The 20805-nt window shown below is 39.1% G+C and overlaps 1 protein-coding gene across 1 annotated transcript; it reads left to right on the forward strand.

Moving 5' to 3' along the window:
• Positions 1-11814: 11814 nt before the first annotated feature.
• Positions 11815-20039, forward strand: gata5 (GATA binding protein 5). The gene is made up of 6 exons (XM_088006926.1): positions 11815-12937; positions 15779-15948; positions 16973-17101; positions 17298-17382; positions 17503-17630; positions 18791-20039. The coding sequence occupies exons 1-6, from the start codon at positions 12301-12303 to the stop codon at positions 18908-18910; spliced, it is 1269 nt and encodes a 422-aa protein (XP_087863052.1). The 5' UTR covers positions 11815-12300; the 3' UTR covers positions 18911-20039.
• Positions 20040-20805: the final 766 nt, after the last annotated feature.

Raw genomic sequence — 20805 nt, forward strand, 5'->3', positions numbered from 1 at the left:
TGATCAAAGTTTATGTTCTTACAGGTATTTTTTGAAAAATACTTTGACAAACTAGAGTTATTCACTCAGGTTTTGCTGATGGTCAGTGAAAAAGCATCAAAAGCTTCATTCAAAAACAAGTTCAAGGAGGATTTTTTTAGTAGGAAAAGGGGAAACAAAATCAAAAATGATGCAAGAACTTAGGGACGGCAACAAAATTCATACATAATACGAAATGTTTCTAAGGTACGCAAAGACATGCATACAAAGAACAATACATAAAAGTGCAGTGTGGGAATGAGAAATTACTGGATTAAATAAGGTATAAACCAAAAACCAGAGAAATTCTCTGGCAGTACAGTATTACTCTTTCAGCTTTTGGAAAATTGAGATACCTCTTTAAGTATTTGATAAACCATACCAGATTGATAATAATGTGGAAATATACTCAAAACCAATACATCTTTCATATTTAGACAAAAAATAAACAAAAAACAAACTGTTGAAAATCTTAAGACTCCAAAGATCATTTTCCTTTGAACGATTTTTTTTCTGTCCTCATTGGCTGTGATAATAGAAAAAAAAACATCCCCCCTTTATCAGTTCTTCCAATAAATGGCCCAGCACCGTGTTTTGTAATTGTTGTGTTTTCTGGCTTTATGATTAAATTTTTACATCTAACTGGTGTAAATGAACTGAACCAATGCAAACGACTGCAGCTACTACCAACAGCATTAATCACATTCTGACAGGAAGTGTTGTTTTCATGTGAGACACATGAAAACAGGTGAGTCAGGTGAAGAGCTCACCTGGACATTCCAGCAGACGGCCCAACATGTGGAGTCGCGTTTGCTCAAGATAAGATCCCTGCAGCCCGGATGGAGGCCGTGCCTTTGTGTCTGTCTGCAAGCAGCTTTGGTACCCAGCTTGTTTTTCTGTGCTTTTTCACTCCATTTGAAAAAAAAATGTGCATGGTTGTGTGAAAATAACCAGCTGGTCCTGCCTTCATTTCTGCATCTTTGGCTTCCAAGAATTAAAGGTGTTTTCACAGCAGCCCTGTTGATTCTGCTTTAAATGAACTCCAGTTCATTTATCTAGAAAATCTAGTTTGTTTGTGGAGATGTGTGGGAAGCACAGTTCTGCTGCAGACTGAAGCTGAGTAAAGACATAGGAACTTAGTTTGTTTTTTCCACAGATTATCTGTCTCATAATGTATTATCACGACACAGTGAAAGTTTACCAAAGATGTAACAAACATCTTTTTTTTGTAAGTTACATACTGCAGCTTTAACACCTGCTCATACAAAGCACCACCTATTTCCCCAAAGCTCCGCCTTGGAGAACCCGGAGAGAACCCACCATGCACAGGGAGAACATCCAAACTCCATGCAGAAAGACCTGTGCTACCCAATTTATGTATTCACAAAGACATTTTAAGAAGTAATTAGAAGAAGTCATTTGCAGAGAATATTACATTCTGTAGCAATAAATCCTTTGAATGTGCTGAGAAGTGAATGAACTTTGACTTTGCTCTGTAACAACAGCAGCAGGTGCTCAACAGTGTTAAACTGTCCCTTCAGTCTGCTGCACTGGGACTAGTCTGTGGGTTAGTCTGGATTTCCCATTTTTTTTATTTTCCTTCTTTTTTATGGTTAATGTACCACTTTTTTGCGGGACAACGACAAATAACATTCAAACAGTAAAGGTTGTTTTTATGTGTTAAAAGTTCAAGATGTATAAAACAAACCTTTGCAGCATAATGTAGGTGTAGGACTAGAGGAAGCACCAAAGCTGGAAGACCTGACTAAATATTTCCCTTCAATCTATAAAAATAGCAAAGATTTACACTTTCACCAACAACTTGTTCATTTGAAATTAGACCAACTGTTACGTTTTAGTTCTAGGTTGTACTCATGTCAAACTTTGAAATATTATTCTGTTTATATTAAGACATTTATTTTAGCCAAACTAATTTTCTGCCTGTTTATAATCACTTCACATTACACTTTTCTATCAACTCCATGGTTCTATGACTTACTTTGTACTTTTCCCCTGTCATTTACTCAAGCATCTGATTCTGCTCTTACTAAACACACAATTGACCTGTAAAATGTTTTGTCACAGATCTGACCTTTCACCTGCCCCAAGAGTTTAACTCTGTTTAAGGAGCACAGAGGCGCTTTTCAACTGACCGTACTGACCATGGTAGTTATATTAATATTAAGAGAGGGAAAGTGAAAGATTATTGGAAAGGATCAGTTGATTTTGTGAGTCTGTATTCGATTTAATTATATTAACTCACTTTGGGAACACAGTGATACTCCTGATGTAAAGTGTTTTATGGTTGCTTTTTTTTTTTTTTTTGCTGTTTTTGAAAGTCTTTAGAATATTTTGTCTTCACTCCATCATTTATGGGTAAACAAACCTTATGACGGCATTGTCAGGTGAGTGATCGCATCCTATTGTCCACAGATATCAGTCAATAGTCCTGCACTCTAACACATGCACAAACATGGATTATCAGTCGTCTGTGCGTCTTCGGTTCGTCTCCTGTGACCCATATTGATGTTTGTCTTCTCAGAGCTCCCAATCAGAACACCATGGTCCAGTTGTTCTGGACACCAGCAGGCAACAAAATACATAAAAAATCATCACTGATGCCAGAAGAAACCAAATTGGTTATGGAATATAAACATATATGCGCTGAAAGTATCTGTGTGTCTCTTTTGGTTTTGTCTCAGATGATGGGAACCTCTGTTTGCAGCAGAAGTGACAGCTGGCCGTGAGGCTCCGTGTTGTGTGGCTGAACTGTAGGTAAATGATCTGTGTAAATTAGCCTTTTATGGCACTTTGGGGAAAGCACGATGTTTCACACCCTATTTAACTCTTCATCATTGTTTGGACAAAAGAAAAGGCTCAATCTGCAGCGGATTAAATTGAGTAATGACAAGTAATTGCATTCAGCGTTATCAGATACGACGGAACCTCATGGGACAGGATCACCGTGCAGGACAGGCAGGTGTGGAATCCCAGGGTTCAATTAAAGCTTAATTTAAAGCTCTAAGTTCTGTTTTGAGCACACCATCTTCATGCTGGATGTAAATGTAGAAAATAAGCCTGAAAGGTGATGATCTGCATGGTGAGCTCTTCTGGGGAGTATTAAGAACTCAGCAGGTTTTCTATTGCTAGAGCATGAGGGATTACGAAGAGCTTTGAGCAAATGCAACATTTCTGTAGAAAGGTCAAAGTGATTTATTGTTGTGGCAGCAAGATACCAGGACTGCTGGGTGGAGGACGGGGGAGCGGTGGCAACAGATGCATGATGTGGAGCTCATCCAGCCAGTTGTCACACAGGAGTAGAGAATCTGAAGCAGAACTATCTTCCAGTCATTCTACATCTGAATGTCAACCTGGGTAGTAACTTCTACACTCTGGTAGTTTTCCTATTGCTTTTGGTTCTTCTCTTCCACACTTGGTGTCTAACTGGAGGCTGCTTGTGTTCTCCAAGGTTTTTCCCTGAAATCTCACCTGGAGATGGAGTAGAGTATGGAATCAAAAGAGAAAAAAGAGCCACAGATGCAGTTCAGATGACAAATGGGGAAAATATTAAAAGTAACAGTAATTAAAGTTGTAGTATATCGCTTTATAAATAAACTGAATTTAATTGAGTAGCAGCTCTACACAGAGGGTGATTGACAACGCTAAGACACGCCTCCTGACTCTGATTGGTTGTTTCTAGTTACTGCTGGGGAAAATAGGGGAAGGTGGAGGAGCTCAATGTTTTTCTTATCACCGGTTTCATACCATGCTGTCACTACATAGTGGCAATTTTAATAAATATGTAAAATATATTTGTATAAAAGTTGCAGCTTTAATGACTTCAGCTAAAGTAAGAATTTACTGCATTTCTTGACTTTGGTCATGGAAATGTAAGACACAACAATGAGCTCCAAATCCTGAACACTATTGAAAAGGAAACATAAAAATGATATGTAATGTTTAAAGATAATCCTGATCTGGGCCGTGGTAGTGCAGGGGTAAAGCGCACAACTCATGTAACTTGGTAACTTGACCTTTGCCGAATGTTTTTGTCTCTATCACAACGTAATATATGTAATAACTGTCAAATAAAGAACACAAGACCCAAGAAATCCCTTTAAAAATAAATTAAATAATAAAAATAATCCTGATTTTTCTTGCTGAACTTCTTTGTCTCTTGAATTAGAAATTATTTTGAATAAGTTAAAACTGTTTCGAGAATCTTTCGGTGTTGTGGAATTAAGTTATGGAATGTTTGTATGTTTATTTTCTGTTTTGTTTGTTTGTTTGTTTGTTTGTTTCTTCCTTTCTTTCTTTCTTTCTTTCTTTGTTTTTGCTTCCACCTTGTTTGTGTATTCGAATGTGTCTTTAACATTTAATTTTATTAGGGTATGTTTGCAAAGTGTAATCCCTAAACACTGATGATTTCTTTTTTTAAGTTTACAAAAAGAAAAATCAAAATTACTGTGCAACAACACATGTATTTAAGGAAATGTATCCAAGCAAATAACCACACGTAAACAGTCTAGATCACAGGTGTCAAACTCCAGGCCTCGAGGGCCGGTGTCCTGCAACTTTTAGATGTGCCTCTGCTGCACCACACCTGAATAGAATAATTAGGTCATTAGCAGGACTCTGGTGAACTTACCTACACAAGGAGGAGGTAATTAAGCCATTTCATTCCAGTGTTTTGTACCTGTGGTACATCTAAAAACTGCAGGACACCGGCCCTCGAGGACTGGAGTTTGACACCCCTGGTCTAGATCCTCTCCCTACTGTCAGGGGGTCCTGAAGCCGGCAGAAGCAGTTTTCGGGGCAGCCAGATAGGACCTGACAGGCTGAAATGAAACACAGATATGGCAGTGGCAGTCAGGCAGACAGGAGCCAGTCTCTTTTGGGTGCTGGAGATTAGGCTGACTCCTACTTCACATTCCCCACTGAGCAGCGCTCCACAGGCTTGGGCCTTGTATGCCTTTAAATCCTTCTTTCCTCCCTCTCTATCTGCTGCTTGTGTACACTATTTCTGGTGGAGGTCTGCGGCTGGGACAGCACATGAGAAGGTTCACATTGTTGGGACGACCTGACTGCTGTTTGGGGCGGAAACATGACATCAGCGAGAAGGAGTGAGCCCCACTGGAGTTCGGTCAGGCTGGCGGACTGGAAAATGGCAGAAAATGGTGATTAATGGGAAAAGAGTCATCTGTCGTGTAAGAAAAGAATTAGTGAACAATTTGCCTTCAGTATGAGATTACAGGATGGTCTTCCCCATCATTTCCTGATGGCAAGCTGAAGGTTAAAAACACAGGAATTTATGGGTCCATTTTCTTAACTGTTCATACAGATGATGATGATGATGATGATGCAGTTAATCTGATGTCTACTGGGAAATTAAACCTTACCAAAGTATAAAAAGAAGTATTTAACCTACTATGCAAAATTCATGTAGGCTGTGGTGTTTATGAGTGTTTTCACACCTGGTAGTTCGATAGACTCTGTTCAATTAGAGACCAAGAAAAATGAAAAATGAAACACATAAAAGAGCACATGGGGTCAATCTGACCATTTGTGGACAAAAAGGGACTGGGTGTGGAGGATATTTAATTGGAACATGACCTCAAACGGCACATAGTAAAGCCTACTATGACATCGAATATGACCTCAAAGGACGAATAGTATACTCTTGCATCAAAAGTGACCTCTAAGGCAACATATTACAGTATGACTTTGAAAATTACCTTAAATGACACATAGTATACAATGACGTCAAATATGACCTCAAAGTACATATAGTATTCTATGACATCGGAAATTACCTCAAACAACACATAGGATAGCCTGCACATAGGACAGTATGATGTCAAAAATGACCTCAAATTACACATGGCGTACTATGATGTTGAAAATGACAGTGCACAAGGTGAAATCAGTTTTAATTTTGTACAAAACATTAACAGAGAATATAGACCCTCGGCTATTGAGAAACGGTGTCTTATAACATGGCCTCTGTTTCAGTTTTAAATGACTGGATCTGATTTTACCCAATCACTAACATTTACATCCTGATAAATCCACCTCCATTGGAGAAATCCCAGACAGAGCACTGAAGGGAGATGAGAATCAAGTGGAACTGCATAGAAAGGCAACGGCCAGGCTGGCATTCAAATGCATGCTGTGTTAATATTTACCCAACAGAAAATATAGTATTGGGCCCATTTACCTCACCTACAAATCATCAGTCTGAGCTGTTTATAGAAAACGATCAGAAAAACAGCTTGGATCTGCGTCCTGCAGACCTGGGATCAGCTGCTATCTGAGCTTCACTCCTGTCTCCTGTCAGTTAGCCTCCTCATACACCAACGACAAAACACATTTCTTCCAACTGCTCATTATGGTTTTGGGGCTGATAATGTGATGAATGAAGAGTGGATGCGGTCTTATCAGGAGTGATCAGCTTCAATTTGCACGGCTGACAAGAAATTAGAGAAAAAGCCTTAAAACAAGACAGACAGACAGACAGATAGACAGACAGCACAAACTCCGTCTGCTCCCTCATTGACAATAAATACCTTTGGGAAATTCCTCACTTATCTTGCAGCCTTGTGTATGTAAAATGAAGACAGAGGCTGGAATTCCATTCCTGTCGAAAAGAATGCAGCCATAAAGGACAGTGGCGTCGCATTCGAGGGTGATCAAAGTGGAAAGACGCTTCTCTCCACGCACCATGCCTCCCCGGGTGGATAGAGCTATCAGCCAAACAGCAGAAACATGAGCAAAAACTGACATAAACAGCAGATATGCGGCCCGCAGAGGGAACGCTCAGTCCCAGTTTATTATTGACATAACCACAGACTGACCGGGGGGGAGCAGAGCGAGGCGGCGCTGGAGCAGGCCCTCAGCGATCACTTCATCCATAAGGCAGCTATCAGGCTCCCAGCATCGAGAGAGCACAATTACTCCCTGTGCTAAACCTTCCTCACAGCTTCTCTCTCTCAGGGAGCAAAAATGTTTTGTGATGGCATTCAGAGTAAAGCTTTTAGAAGTAGAATATGGAAAATGAAATCTACGGTTGAAAGCTTTGGTTATTCTGTACCAATTTTCAAATTAAATGTTTGCTTTTCTTTCTTTTTTTTTGTACATGTATGTACTTAAACTTGGAAATTTATTTTTAACCCACAGAATGAACAGGATGTGTGCACAAAAATATTAGCAAATATCCTTCTCAACAAAGTATCGTCTTCACTCCAGTTGTTACAGTTCATATATTTCATCGTTTTCCTTTGCCTTTTCATTGTTGTTAACATTTTTTCTCGGAGATGGAGGCGATTCATCGCTGAAAGAACTTTGACTGATCCTACAATGTCTTTATGCTCTCTCTGTTGTTTGGTTGTATTATTTTGCAAAGTTATATAAAATAAGACTACAGGGTGAAAACTAATTGAAGTATAAACAAAACTGAATTAACTCAATGTCTTTCTTTCATTTTACACAAATAAAATAAAACACTAAATCAAGCACACAAAAAAATCCAATTCAACTGAAACTGTATTACCATGACTTGTAAATTTGCTGTAAAATAACATAAAAGAAACAAAACACATGTTAGTACTTAAAATAAAAGAAAACTATAAAATAAATTAAATTAAATGTAATTTCACTTTTTCTTTAGATGCTGCAGCAGTCGGAGACTCAACCCAGCAGTACTCTGTGCCTTTTAAACAGCATATCTGCAAGTTATTACACATATTGTGCTGCTTAGCTTTTTAAGGACCATGCTCTTTTACCTTTTGCGATATGAACTGTCCTTCTGGGAGAAGCTTTAAAAGTTAATCGCTTCATACCAAATAATGGGGTTTGTGATGCACTACAGAAGGCTTTTCGATAAATAATTGTACATGTGTAAATGTAGTCATGAGCTGCAGCCACTTTAATCAGTTGTTTCTATCAGACCCCATGTTTCTTCTTGCTTGTTTTGAATTTTACGAACATTTCTCTCTGTATTTGCCCCCGTCTTTTTAATCACAGTTTCAGCCAGAAGGCCATTTTGAGTCAGTGCTTGGGAGAAGCATCTTCTTCCAGCATGAAGAGCGATTAAAGCTGTAAATAAAATGTCTAACGTGAGAGTAATCATCTCTTGTTTTATTTCTGATAAACCAGGAAATGCACTGCAAAGAAAACAGTCAAAGAAAATGTTTCTTTCAAGAGCGGTGAAAAGATCATTGTTTTTCTCAAAGCAACCACTGGAGGGAGCTGTTCTTCATACCCAGGCAGAAAGTGTATCATTTGAGGAGCAGTTCCACAATAAAATATGGGATTGTTTTCCTGTAGATCAATAAAGATAACTCCTCTTCTGTTTCTACTATTAGCTACCAGAGTCTCTTTTATTTCTTTTTACAATTTACAATATAGTCCAAACTTCTAAAACACCACTACTTCTTTACACTTTGCCTCCAAGCAGTCCTTTCTAGAAGTTTTAAAGTGCTCTGAAGGTCTTTCACAGTTTTTCTTTGGCTTTTTTTCCCCCTCTCATTTTGCACCGATTTTGCTTGTATGTGACTGCATGCTGTGCAATGTGTTCTTATGAACAATGAAAGAAAGCAAACAAAGCAACAAAAAAAGAAAGAAACCCAGGAAAAAGCAAAAGCTGCCTCGTCTCGAGCAGATGAGCAGAGTCTAAAATATCTATATTCAAGAAACAATAAAAAGTGATGTAGGATGATATAGATGTCATTATTAGTCGATCATCCGTTGCCATGTGAGCTCTTCAGGAACCACCTCGGTAGAGATGAAATCATTTTCTGAATGTCACACTGTGATCTTTAGAAATGTTCAGATAGTCAACTGAAGCAACGGGATGAAGTAGCTTCACTGTGACTCGTCTCTAAACACCCAGAGGTTCAACTGACAACAATTATTATTGGTAAGAAATAACAGAAACTGAAATATTGTCCAGAAGTGAGAGCTGGAGGAGACTTTTGCTCAGAATCCATCAGGAAGTACCAAATGGTTCGATGTTTTATCATGCCTTAAATATTTTTAATACACATTTGTTTTGTTCTCCAACATATCTAAGCTCTAATTGATGGGAAAATCAATGTTGAATGAATCTATCTATCTATCTATCTATCTATCTATCTATCTATCTATCTGTCTGTCTGTCTGTCTGTCTGTCTGTCTGTCTGTCTGTCTGTCTGTCTGTACTGAAATTCTATCCCCATTTGGTGGAATATTTATAATTTATTTTTCACATATAACTTTATACAAAAGAACATATTCTTTAAAGATTTCCCATATTATCTGGTTTCTATTTGATTTAATTTAACCTTCCGTTCCTGTAATCTGTTTATATACTGATGTTAGTGTTTTTATATTCACAAATGAGTTTTCCCAATGATCAATAAAGAACAATTACACATATGCGTGAACATGAATACAGATCAAGCATGAGTCGTGTGAATGTTTCGGCCTGTCTGCATGGTCCGGTGTTTGCCGCGGTGCGATAATAAAAACGTTTCATTTTCAGCCAATAGAATTCGCTCAGTCTCAGCGGTGAAAGACTTTTGGCCTCGCAGCTAAACGTCCGACTGTCAGAAGAGGAGCGGAAACAAACAGATCTAATAAAGCGGCACGCAGGAGGGTTAATTAATGCTCTCCGGACAGGACGCGTTCACTGAGTCGGGACTTAATGGCATTAGGCCGATCAAAGAGGGCCACTAGTACTCAGGGCCTCGAAGAGAAGAGAAGAGAAGAGAAGAGAAGAGAAGAGAAGAGAAGAGAAGAGAAGAGAAGAGAAGAGAGCCTTGAAAATTGTTCATACTGGAGATAGAGATGGAATATTTTGTTGTAATAAAACTATATTATATTATTATTATTATTATTATTATTATTATTGTACATCCTTAACTTGTTTTTCCCTATTAAATCACGGTTGGATTTTGTTCTGAAGATGTTAAATTGTAGACAAGACGCAGCTAATAATAATAATAATAATAATAATAATAATAATAATAATAATAACAAGTAGTATTATGTTATTATTATTTATTAATAATAACCATTATTATTACTTTTTATTATTAGTTTATTAATAATAACCATTATTATTATTATTATTATTATTATTATTATTATTATAAAACAACATGCACAACATGTTATAGTTGTATATCCTTTAACCAGGTAATGTCATAAATGCCATTTTATCCTTCTGTTATCCGCTCATATCTGTGTTATGCTGGATTGTTCTGCATGAGGTTAGTTGTTCAGGCGTCTTATCGCTCTGTTTGGCCCTTAAAGTGAACAAGTTCACAATTATAAAAGTAGAACTTTTACTTTCCAGCGATGGAGCCAACTTTCAATTTCACAAACCGGGCTCTGTTCTAGGTTTGTAGAGGTTGAAGAAAATCCCTTCAACAAAATCCATAATTAAAAAATATTATCAGTCTTTAGAATGAAGCGCTTGAAAAGTTAACCCAGGACGCTGGTGAAAGCGGGGACCTTATTCGACGGCCATACTGCGGAGCTTTGGGCCCTCCGCTGCAGGGGTCCTCCCCCTCCACCTTTTCCTCTCCTCCCCACCTTGGCCTACCTCTGAGCGGCGGCTTGGGTCACGTGTTTCTTTTTTTTTTCTCCCCCGTACAAATGTTCCAATAGGAGAGCGCGGAGGCGCACACTCATATCAAAAATTATCAGCGGCAGCAGCTATCTGCAGATACACCGAGAGGAAGAGACGCGCTGCAGCGATCAGCGGATCCAAACAAGAACAAAAAAAAAAAAAAAAAAAAACCGCGAACAATCACCCAACAGGAGCAACTTCGGTTCCATCTTCTCCAACTTTTCTTTCTTTCTTTTTCTTTTTTTTTTAACGCACAAACGCATAGAGCTGCGGAGAGGCTCCGTGTCTGTGTGGTGTGGTCAAGGCTTGCCCAGCTGAGCTCCTCTCTTAAGGCTGGGTCTCTGCTGAGGGGGGACCGGACCCGCTTTATCACCGGACCGACCTTATCTGGTGAGATAAAACTCCGAGAGGCCTAGGAACGGAGAGAAGCAGGAGCCATTATCAACTTTTTTTTTTTAATGCGATTTGAGTTTCTATTTATAGAAGAAAAAAATATATATCTGCAAAGGGGAGAGATAAATGTGGACCGATCTGCGATTCGGTTTCCGCTCGGGTCGGGATGTAATGAGGCCGGAGGATCTGGGCTCTATCTGCGCCTCTACAGATAGCAGCGACACTTAATGTCGTTTTGATCCGTTTCACGTAAAGCAAGGGCGATGAGAGTAAAATATGACTGATGCATATCGATGATTGTTGATCATTAATATTTTAATGCATCTGTGTTTTTTTTTGTCTTTATTGAGCGCACCGAATAATAAAAAAAAAAAATCGAAGGCATGTGAGAAATAATATCAGTATTTGGCCTGTTATTTATAGGCTATGTAATATCAAAATTTAACTTATTAATACATTATATTTTCAGTTGTAAAGTTATGGAAAGAGTACAAAGAATATTTCTATATTTGAAATTTTAAACAAAACAAGAGAAATTTATACTTGTTTATGGACAATTTTCCATTTTTCCATTTTTAAGAAAAATTGCATGCACTATAAAAAGGAATTTTGAACACCCGTGAATGTTAGCCATTAAAATGTGATGTTCAATAATTATATTCATACAGCTTTAACATCTATCATTATATTTAATCCTTAACATTTCGGTCAGAATTGAACTGACCGAAATGTCATTTATTTTTGTGCAGCGTTCAGCAGGACTCTGTCATTGGACCGGTGGTAGAGACATTTTCTGTTTTGTGGTGTTTATTCAAGTTTAATATCTTTAACTGAACCCGAGGCAGCAGAAGCAGCACATCTTGGAAGGGAAAAAGTTTTTATGTCACTTTCTTCAATATTTTACGACTTAATCACAAACCAATGTATTATTTTCAGTTTCTTTTTTAGCATGTTGGAAAACCATGTTACGGTCTTAATCGTTAGAATTTAATTTAATTGAGTAAGTGTAGCATTTTCAATTCGATTGTAATTCGATTGATTTATGTGCCTTTTAAAAGCCTTCTTAAATTTTCCCCACATTACAGTACTGGTGACCAGTTTTGCGATAAAGTGAAACAGTTTTTTTTCTTTTTTTTTTTTTGTCAAGCATTGAATCAAAAAAAAATCTTTCTTGTGCTTTTAGTGTCACTGATGATCTGTTTCAGTAGAAGTCCTGTTTTAAATATGAATATGGTCGGTATTGGGTGCTTGTTAAGAATTAAAAATGTTTTTTCTGGATGCTTTCTTTTGCCAGAGTGGGTTGGGAGAATCTGTACAAGTTTGTTGAAGAGCCGCTGGTTCAAAAGGAAAGGAACGTTCTCCGGTTAGGGGACAGTCGGATCTCCATCTGTCTTCCTTCAATTCGTCTGAAGGCTAAAAGTTTCAGAATGTACCAAAGCCTGGCCCTGTCCTCCAACCAGTCCCCTTACCCCCATGACACCGGGAACTACATCCACCCCTCGGCCAGCTCCCCGGTGTACGTCCCCACCACCAGGGTCCCAGCCATGCTGCCCACCCTGCCCTACCTGCAGACCTGCGAGTCGACCCACCAGTCCCACGGCCTGGCCGGGCACCACGGCTGGGCCCAGAGCGCCGCGGACGGCTCCTCCTTCGCCCCCAGCAGCCCTCACCCTCCGCACGGCTTCTCCTACTCGCACAGCCCGCCGGTCAGCACCAACCCAGGGCGGGACGGCGGCTACCAGAGCCAATACGGAGGGGCGCTGGTGCGCTCCGTGGGGGGGTCCTACTCCAGCCCGTACGCTTACATGAGCCCGGAGATGGCCACGTCCTCCTGGACGCCGGGGCCCTTCGAGAGCGGGGTGATCAGTCTGCAGGGTCGGCAGGGAGCTCTGGGGGGACGGAGGTCCAGTCTGGGTGAGTGTCGAACCGAATCTGAGTCAAATTATGTTCTGGAAGTTTAAAGGAGTTACATCGAGTCTAGTTTGTAAAGATTTTAATTTCATTCTATTTAACTCTGGGGGCGGGGGGTTATTGTTTTAGTTCGAATTTACCTTTGAACCTTGAATACAACTTTTTTTTTTTCCTCCATCTAAATGCTATACGAAGCTTCTGTTAACTACACGAGCGACTGTCTCTTTAAGAATGCTCTTATCAGGCCTCGCCGGGACCGGGTTATTTATTACAGGAGGTGATGGAGAGCCCTGCGGCTGTATAACGCTTGTGTAATGCGCTCCGAGATTCAATCAGAGTCCCAGAAACAGTCCCAATCAGAGCGCCTCCACTGAACAATGCCTCGTCAGGTCGAGCCAATCCACATTCTCCAAAGCAGATGCTCTCCTAGCGCAATCAATTAAAGTGTTAATTTAATCCCAGAACCTCAGGAGGTTGGTTCAATACACACCAGTAAACACTGAGCTGCTGAGAGTTTGGTGCAGTTCTCACCTTGGTCCGCCTCATGCCTCTCCACCTTGCAGGTATAGGAGCGAGCGAAGGGTGGGGGTTTGGGGGGAGGGGTCCTCTTGAGTTCAATCTCATTTTCCTCTCTGGTTAATTAAAGAGCAGCTATAGGGCATGTTTATTCTGGGAACATTATCACCTCTCAGAATGAGATGGATATAATCCAAAAGATTAAAGTGGCAGAATGTTAAGATGCTGCAAATTGATTTCAAAATTTCAAACGGATTTAGCTGGGCAAAGTGGACTGGTTTGAGTTTCTCTTTCTGTGGTGATTCCTTTATATTGTAGGTTGATTATCTGTTTTTTATTATTATTATTATTATTTATTTATTTATTTATTTAGTGTTATTTATTTAACACTGTAATTTCATGAAGCATAGACATATGCAGCTTAAAAATAAAACATGTTTCATTTTCAAGGAAGATAACCTGATACATTCCTTACAGTTTTCATACTGGTAACTTAAATTATTAGAATCTCTCCAATCCAAAAAAGAGCTGGCAACTTTTTTATTTATTTTTTTTTTTGTTGACAGAATTTATTTGATGCCGTTTGAGTTTGACTTATTGTTAAGATCGCTCTGCTCATGTGGTTTGTCCTCTGTGTTACAAAGAAACAACAGGAACACAAAAAGCTTTGGTCAGGATAAAGCAGTAAAACTGTCATTTTTAAATGTGTTCACAGTTACGATGTGCCGCTTTGGCTAAATCTGCAGATCAACGTTACCTTCAGCAGGCCTGAAGCATCACTTAAGGCCCTGTGCTGTGTTTTTGTTTGTTTGGAATGTTGGAATGAATATCATTTGAGGGTTCATACTCTTATTCCTCTTGTTAAAAAATGCATTTTAATTTCATTCTACACGTTTTTTATTGAGAGAAAAGCAGATATTTTAGTTAATTAAATGTAATGCTTGTTTCCTTGTAGTTTTACAGTCATAAAATAATTGTGTGCCTGAAAATAGGCGTTAAGGAAAAAAGGTAACACTTTTTTTGAAGGGGGTTGAATAAGACTGACATGACACTTTCATAAACATGACATATCACATGTCATGAACATGAATAAGCCTTCATGAATATTTATGACTGTTGTCATAAATCGTCATTTGGTAAATTATGATACTTTTAATACAAAGTTGACATTATTCAAAATGTCTTTGTTATGACAACTTGACATTAACCAAGAAATCATTACTGTTTAAACTTTACCTTTAATAACATAAAGTTACCTAATTTTTAAAGTGCAATCAGTAATACTTTTATAACAAATTTATATCAGTTAAAACATTAGTTTCAAACTTGTTTTCTTTGCATTATTTGAGGTCTGAAAGCACTGCATCTTTTTTTTTTTTTTTTAACAGTTTCTCATTCTCTGGAAATAGACACTACATTTTTGCCTGGAATATCTTAGACATGTTGTTATAGAATAAAAGAACAATGTTCATTTTACTCAAACATATGTCTATAAAAAGTAAAATCAGTGAAAATGATCATTTTAAGGGGTTCCTTAATTTTTTTCCAGAGCTGTATACATAAATTTTATGTTTCTGATCCAGCTTTTTTTTTTAAAAAAAAAAAAAAGGTTTCTGTGGCCTCCGTTCTCAGTGTTCTTACAGGGAAGAGACAGAGACGATCCATGGCTGAGAATCGAACCCGGGTCGGCTGCACTGAGCAGCACCAGTCACAGTCACACAGCCCTGTTATTTAAGGCCCAATGCATTACGAAACAGTCGTCATTATGTTTTCCATGCTAATTGAAATGCGTTGATACTCAATCCTCAGCGCATGCGCATGATGCCTCCCTCTCAACAACTTAACTGTGAACCAAGTCCATCAGTTAAAGGGACGAGTAGAGATTCGGCCCAGCCCGGACTTAAAGCCAGCTCTATCTACGGCTCGGAGAAGGAATTTGGCCGGCTAGAGGCCGGAGCCCGTCCTCTGTCAGAGCCGTGATGGATGATGGGGGAATCCTGGATTCTCCTGATAACCTTCCCCCCATCGCTCCCTCCAACCCCCCCACACACACACACACCTTCACCCCCATTCTTCTGTCTCTCCCGACTCACTGGTTGAGCAGTTTGATCTCCGCATCACGCGGAGCGGAGGAGAAAGAGCGTGGGGTTACATTCCTCCGCGGGTTATTTATCACGTACTGTCCTGGAACCGGTGACCCTATACCGTCCACGATCTTATTTGTTTTCAATGTCGAACTTAGATGGGAATATTGTGATTTTATAACTGATCCAATGAGCATCAGGGAGCACTTTTGTTATCTGACGGATGTCTCCTTTCTTCCGTCAGAGCTGATGGACGACATGCCTACAGAGGGCAGAGAATGCGTGAACTGCGGCTCCGTGTCCACGCCGCTGTGGCGCAGAGACGGCACCGGTCACTACCTGTGCAACGCCTGCGGACTCTACCACAAGATGAACGGCATCAACAGGCCGCTAATTAAGCCCCAGAAACGGCTGGTAAGACTGACAGAAGGAACCGGTCCTAAAGGGGTCATTAAAAAAATGTACACTGGGAAGAATATCAAGAAGTGAATAAAATTATTATTATTATTATTATTATTATTATGTTGTTGTTTCTGAACATGAATAACACCTCAGAAGGGGTGCATATAAAAACAAAATACCATTTAAGGACACAATCAAAATGATAAAATCATAATAACTTATAAATTATAATTTGTCCTGTTTGCAGTAAATCTTCCAAATATGTTTTCTATTTGTGCATTAACTAATTGAAAAGAACAAGAATCAACTAATCGATGAGAAATCATTTATGAACATCTTAATCAAAAAGCAGCTTCTTACCAGTTGACGTTTTCAGAATGTGTACGATGAAATAGCTGAAATCTATGAAAGATGATTTACAGGCACTGGAAGAAAACATTCCTTACTTTAATCTCAGAAATTGATTTTCTTTTTTTTTCCACCCAGTTTTTTTTTCTTCTTTTTTTTTAAAGTCAAAATTCTTTTTTTCCCCCCTAATTATTTTCTGTATAGGCTTCAGCCATTTTTACCAGCTGTATTTTCATAACACCTCCCATAATTTACTCCTCATGTCATTTTAATATGAACTTGGTGATTGCTAAATGTTGATTAAACGGTTATAAAATGCTAATGAAGTAAAACTTGGAATGTTCATGGTTTTGTAAATGATGTCCAGTCTGTTTTTGTGGGTGCAAGCCAAGGCCCCACAGCTCTAATTTTATTCCCAGGAACTCTCCTCCTTTTCACAGCAGATGTGGCTGCAGATGCCACTGTGGGTGTTTCTCTCCCTGTTTTTATTTGTCCTCCGCTGACCTTGTCCTTGATGTGTGCTGTTTTTAGACAAAGTTCTTTGCAGCCCCACAGCTTTTTGAACTGAGTGCTAGAATAAAAAGAGAAAATTATTTATATTTTTGGGACAAATTATTGTTAGAGAGGAGAATCTGGAGCATACGGTCCTGTGTTTGAGCCTTTTTGTGTGTGTGTGTGTGTGCTGCAGCAGACCACGTCCCGCCGGGCCGGCCTGTGTTGCACCAACTGCCACACCAGCACCACCACGTTATGGCGACGCAACGCTGAAGGAGAGCCCGTCTGTAACGCCTGCGGACTCTACATGAAGCTGCACGGGGTAGGTCACACCAACACCAACACCCCTTTAATGAACTCGCTTCGTCGGGGAAAGACAGAGTCTCCCAGAGGGCATGGAGGTTGCTGTGATGTGTGGGAGAAGGGCTTGTGTGAGTTGAGATAACACACTCTGTGGCTCCTGTTGTGTTGGCGTTTTGGAGAGAAGCCCAGCTCATGTGTTGCTGTACTCCCTCCAGGTGCCCAGACCTCTGGCCATGAAGAAAGAAAGCATTCAGACAAGAAAGCGTAAACCCAAGATACCGAAGACTAAAGCGTCCACAGGTTGGTTCCCCACGCACAGGAATCAGATTGGTCAAATCATAAGCAGTCTTGAGGACAGAAAAGAAAATAGCATTAGACACAACATAATGAGAGTGAATGATTTTCCTGTTTTGTTTTTAGGCTCCATCACCTCTGACACTAGCTCCCCGTCCTCCCTATCAGTCTCCGAACACGCCTCCACCATTAAAAGTGAACCCAGCATGGCCCCGTCGCCCTACGCAGGGCAGACCATCACATCTGGCTCTCAGGTAACCCTTCCTCCCGTCACATTCTTCTGACACTCCATACAGGATGGAGAATAGAAGCAATACTAAATCATTTGACTGAGAGAATTGGTATGATGAAAAAAAAAAACTGATAACTTTTAACGAGACATTTATCACTCTTTACAGAATTTGGCTGAGGAATATTCACTGACCTCCCCAGTATTTATCGGGGTTAAGGACCGTAGCTAAAATCCCCAACTGCTTTTACCCCTTTTAAAAATGCTTATAACTGCAACTCTTAATAGTTTACACACCAAATATACCTTGCTATGCGTCAGTGCACACAGTAGAAACCACTACAGCAGAAGATAACATCTACAGTCTTTGTCATCTACGCTCCTGAGGTTTCAGCCAATCAGCGGCAAGAAAAATGAACGGCACTCTTAGATTGGCTGCTTTGAAATTGCCAGCTAATGGTGCATAAGCTAGCATTGCACCTGGGCATTATGACTTCCAAGGATACATTTTGTTTTAAATGTGTCAGATATGCTCTCACAAAAAAATAGTAAAACCAGCGAATAAATTAACTTAACAATTTGCACATTGAATAATTCTGAGTTCCATTCCAAAAATATATTCTTAAATACTAAACCCTAAAAAGGTGGTGGTCCTCTATTTTAATAATAATAAAAAGAAAATAAAAAACTAATACAGCAGAGTCTCTATTGATTTCATGAATATGGGTCAATTTGTGGTGAGGATGGATGCGGTTGGAGCCAGGTTGTGATGAAAAAAATTATTTTTAATGATGACCAAAAAGATGTGCAGGAGTCCAGGCAGCGCAGGTGAGCAAATGAGGCAAGGAACTCAGACACTGGTAGCACTGGAACAGCACAACACAGGAAGAAATTAGATAACCACGACAAGGATCCAACAGTGAACAAGAGACACACAGGGCTGGGTTTAAATACACAGGGACTGATCAGGGAACACAAGGGACAGCTGGGGGCAATCATTTTTGAATTCAAATATTATACATTAACATAAAAGTTTTAGTCAGATACAAAGAAAAGGACATAAAAAGGATATTTTAGCTGTGTGCAAGCTGTAGTGTAACGTCTCTCCTAAGACGTTTTTGTTAAATATCTAGTAAGAGTTGCTTTTTTTAGCTAATGAAGCTTTTGTCTCCTTTCTTTCTGCAGACCTCCTCTCAGCTAGACAGTACGGCATCCGGACACGTGGACATTAAATACGAGGATTATCCTTTTACCCCGACGTCGATGGCTCCACAGAATTCCTGGTGCGCTCTGTCTCAAGCATGAGCGTCCCCAGATAACAGGACTAGCTTACCGGCTAACTCTAACATCACTGAAAGGACAATCCTCCTCATCCTGACGCAACTTCCACTGACTTTGAAGCTGTGGGGAAACTGTTCTAATATGGATCAAAACGGGCTGAATGCAAAAAAGAAAAAAAAAAAACTACCTACGACCAAGTAATCTTGGATTTTTATTGGAAACACTGGCTGCAAATGACAAACCAGGAGTGGATTGTAGTAGGGCTTTCAAAATACAATCTGCAGCAAAACTTATAAACAACTTAAGAAGACCTAAGAACTTGGACTGATGTCCGTCCAGCAAGCTATATCTCCTCAATACATCCAACATCAACTACCTATTTCCTAATAAAAACAATGTTTTTGAAGAAACATTACACTAAACAGAGGACATCAATGCAAAAACATTCAAGAGGAATGTTAAAATATAAGGATACAATAACCTAATTTTAGAGCTGTTAAATAATTTTGTTGTAATTTCTTTTCTCTGTTAGTTGTTGCTTTGTCGCCATCCTCTCTGCTTTTAAAAACAATTCCAGTGGGTTATTTTTCAGAGGAATCTAAAAAAAAAAAAAAAAAAAACGGACTGAAAATAACTCTTTATGGCTGTTGAGCATGTCTCATTACCAGCGTGTAGATGATTAACGTTTACAGGCACATTATTTATGTTGAGATAAGGACAGTTAAAAGTCATTGTGGACACTAAAACCAGCCGGTTGTAAACCACTGCTCACCGTTCTGCTCACAGAACGGCTGTTTGCGCCTGAGCCACGAGGCTCACATTGTCTTAGACTTGCTTCAGCAGAACGGCGGAAAAAGAGTCTTGCAAATGTCAAATGAAAACGTCCAACTACCAAATGTTTTCCATTTTACTGATTCAACAGTGATGAAAGTGCAATGAATCAATTTTTCTTTTAAAAATAAGTTTTTAAGGCAAATAAAAAAAAACAGTGTGAAATGATTGTAATCATAATGTAATTATCCGTGTTTGGTTGATAAGAGAACGTGTGTGGATTTTTTGAAGAGCTTTCTGTTTCTGTTGCTATTTTATTTTTTGACGACATTTGAAATCTTGTTCAGGTTAATAAACATATTATATAATTTTATATAATTAATATACTGAAGACACTTTCTCTTTTCATTCCATACATACACAGGTTTAAATAAGTAAACCTTTCTTTTTATGGCACCTTCAAGATATAAAAGTCACAACAAAATGATACAACAACCAAACGGCAAATAGTACATAGAAACCCGAGACATTCGTGAAAAGATTATTTCAATAGCATCTGAAATAAATCAAAATTCAGTGCATTTGCATCTACAGTGGAGTCCTGTGTGGAAACCTGAAGTTTTTGTGTCAGAGTCCTGGCTGTGGCGTTCTGCATAACTAACCATTTTAAAGAATCCTCCCATGCAAACAACTGTCTGTTATGTCGATTTTAAAATTGGCATTGTTGTTTTTTTATATACAGCCAAGAATATATAATAAACTAATATGTATTTAACCTAAACCTAGACAATGAAAGTTAAGGGTATTTGGCCCATTTGATCAATCCCAGCAACCTTTCAGTTATATTTAGGTATCAACTGGTGACTACATGTCAACGTTGTTTCACTTTTCAATGAAGGCCACTGAGCTCATCATCTGGACCTTTTCATTTTCCCCTACTTTTATTTGGAAAAACAACAACTTTGTTTTCTCAGCTGGAGATGCAAAGTCACATTCTACCCCCCTCCATTTTTCACTTTATCAATCCTCACTTGGAGCTACTTAAAGGGGCAGTATTTTGTAAAATATACTTTTCTGAGTACTACTCTACTTTTCTTTTATGCCATGTTTTAATGTTATTCCCTCAACAAACCCATGCCTGGAGTGTT

This window comes from Poecilia mexicana, unplaced genomic scaffold (genome assembly GCF_051168715.1).
Source record: "Poecilia mexicana isolate PSO_F unplaced genomic scaffold, ASM5116871v1 scaffold_7, whole genome shotgun sequence".
Classification (NCBI taxonomy): Eukaryota; Metazoa; Chordata; class Actinopteri; order Cyprinodontiformes; family Poeciliidae; genus Poecilia; species Poecilia mexicana.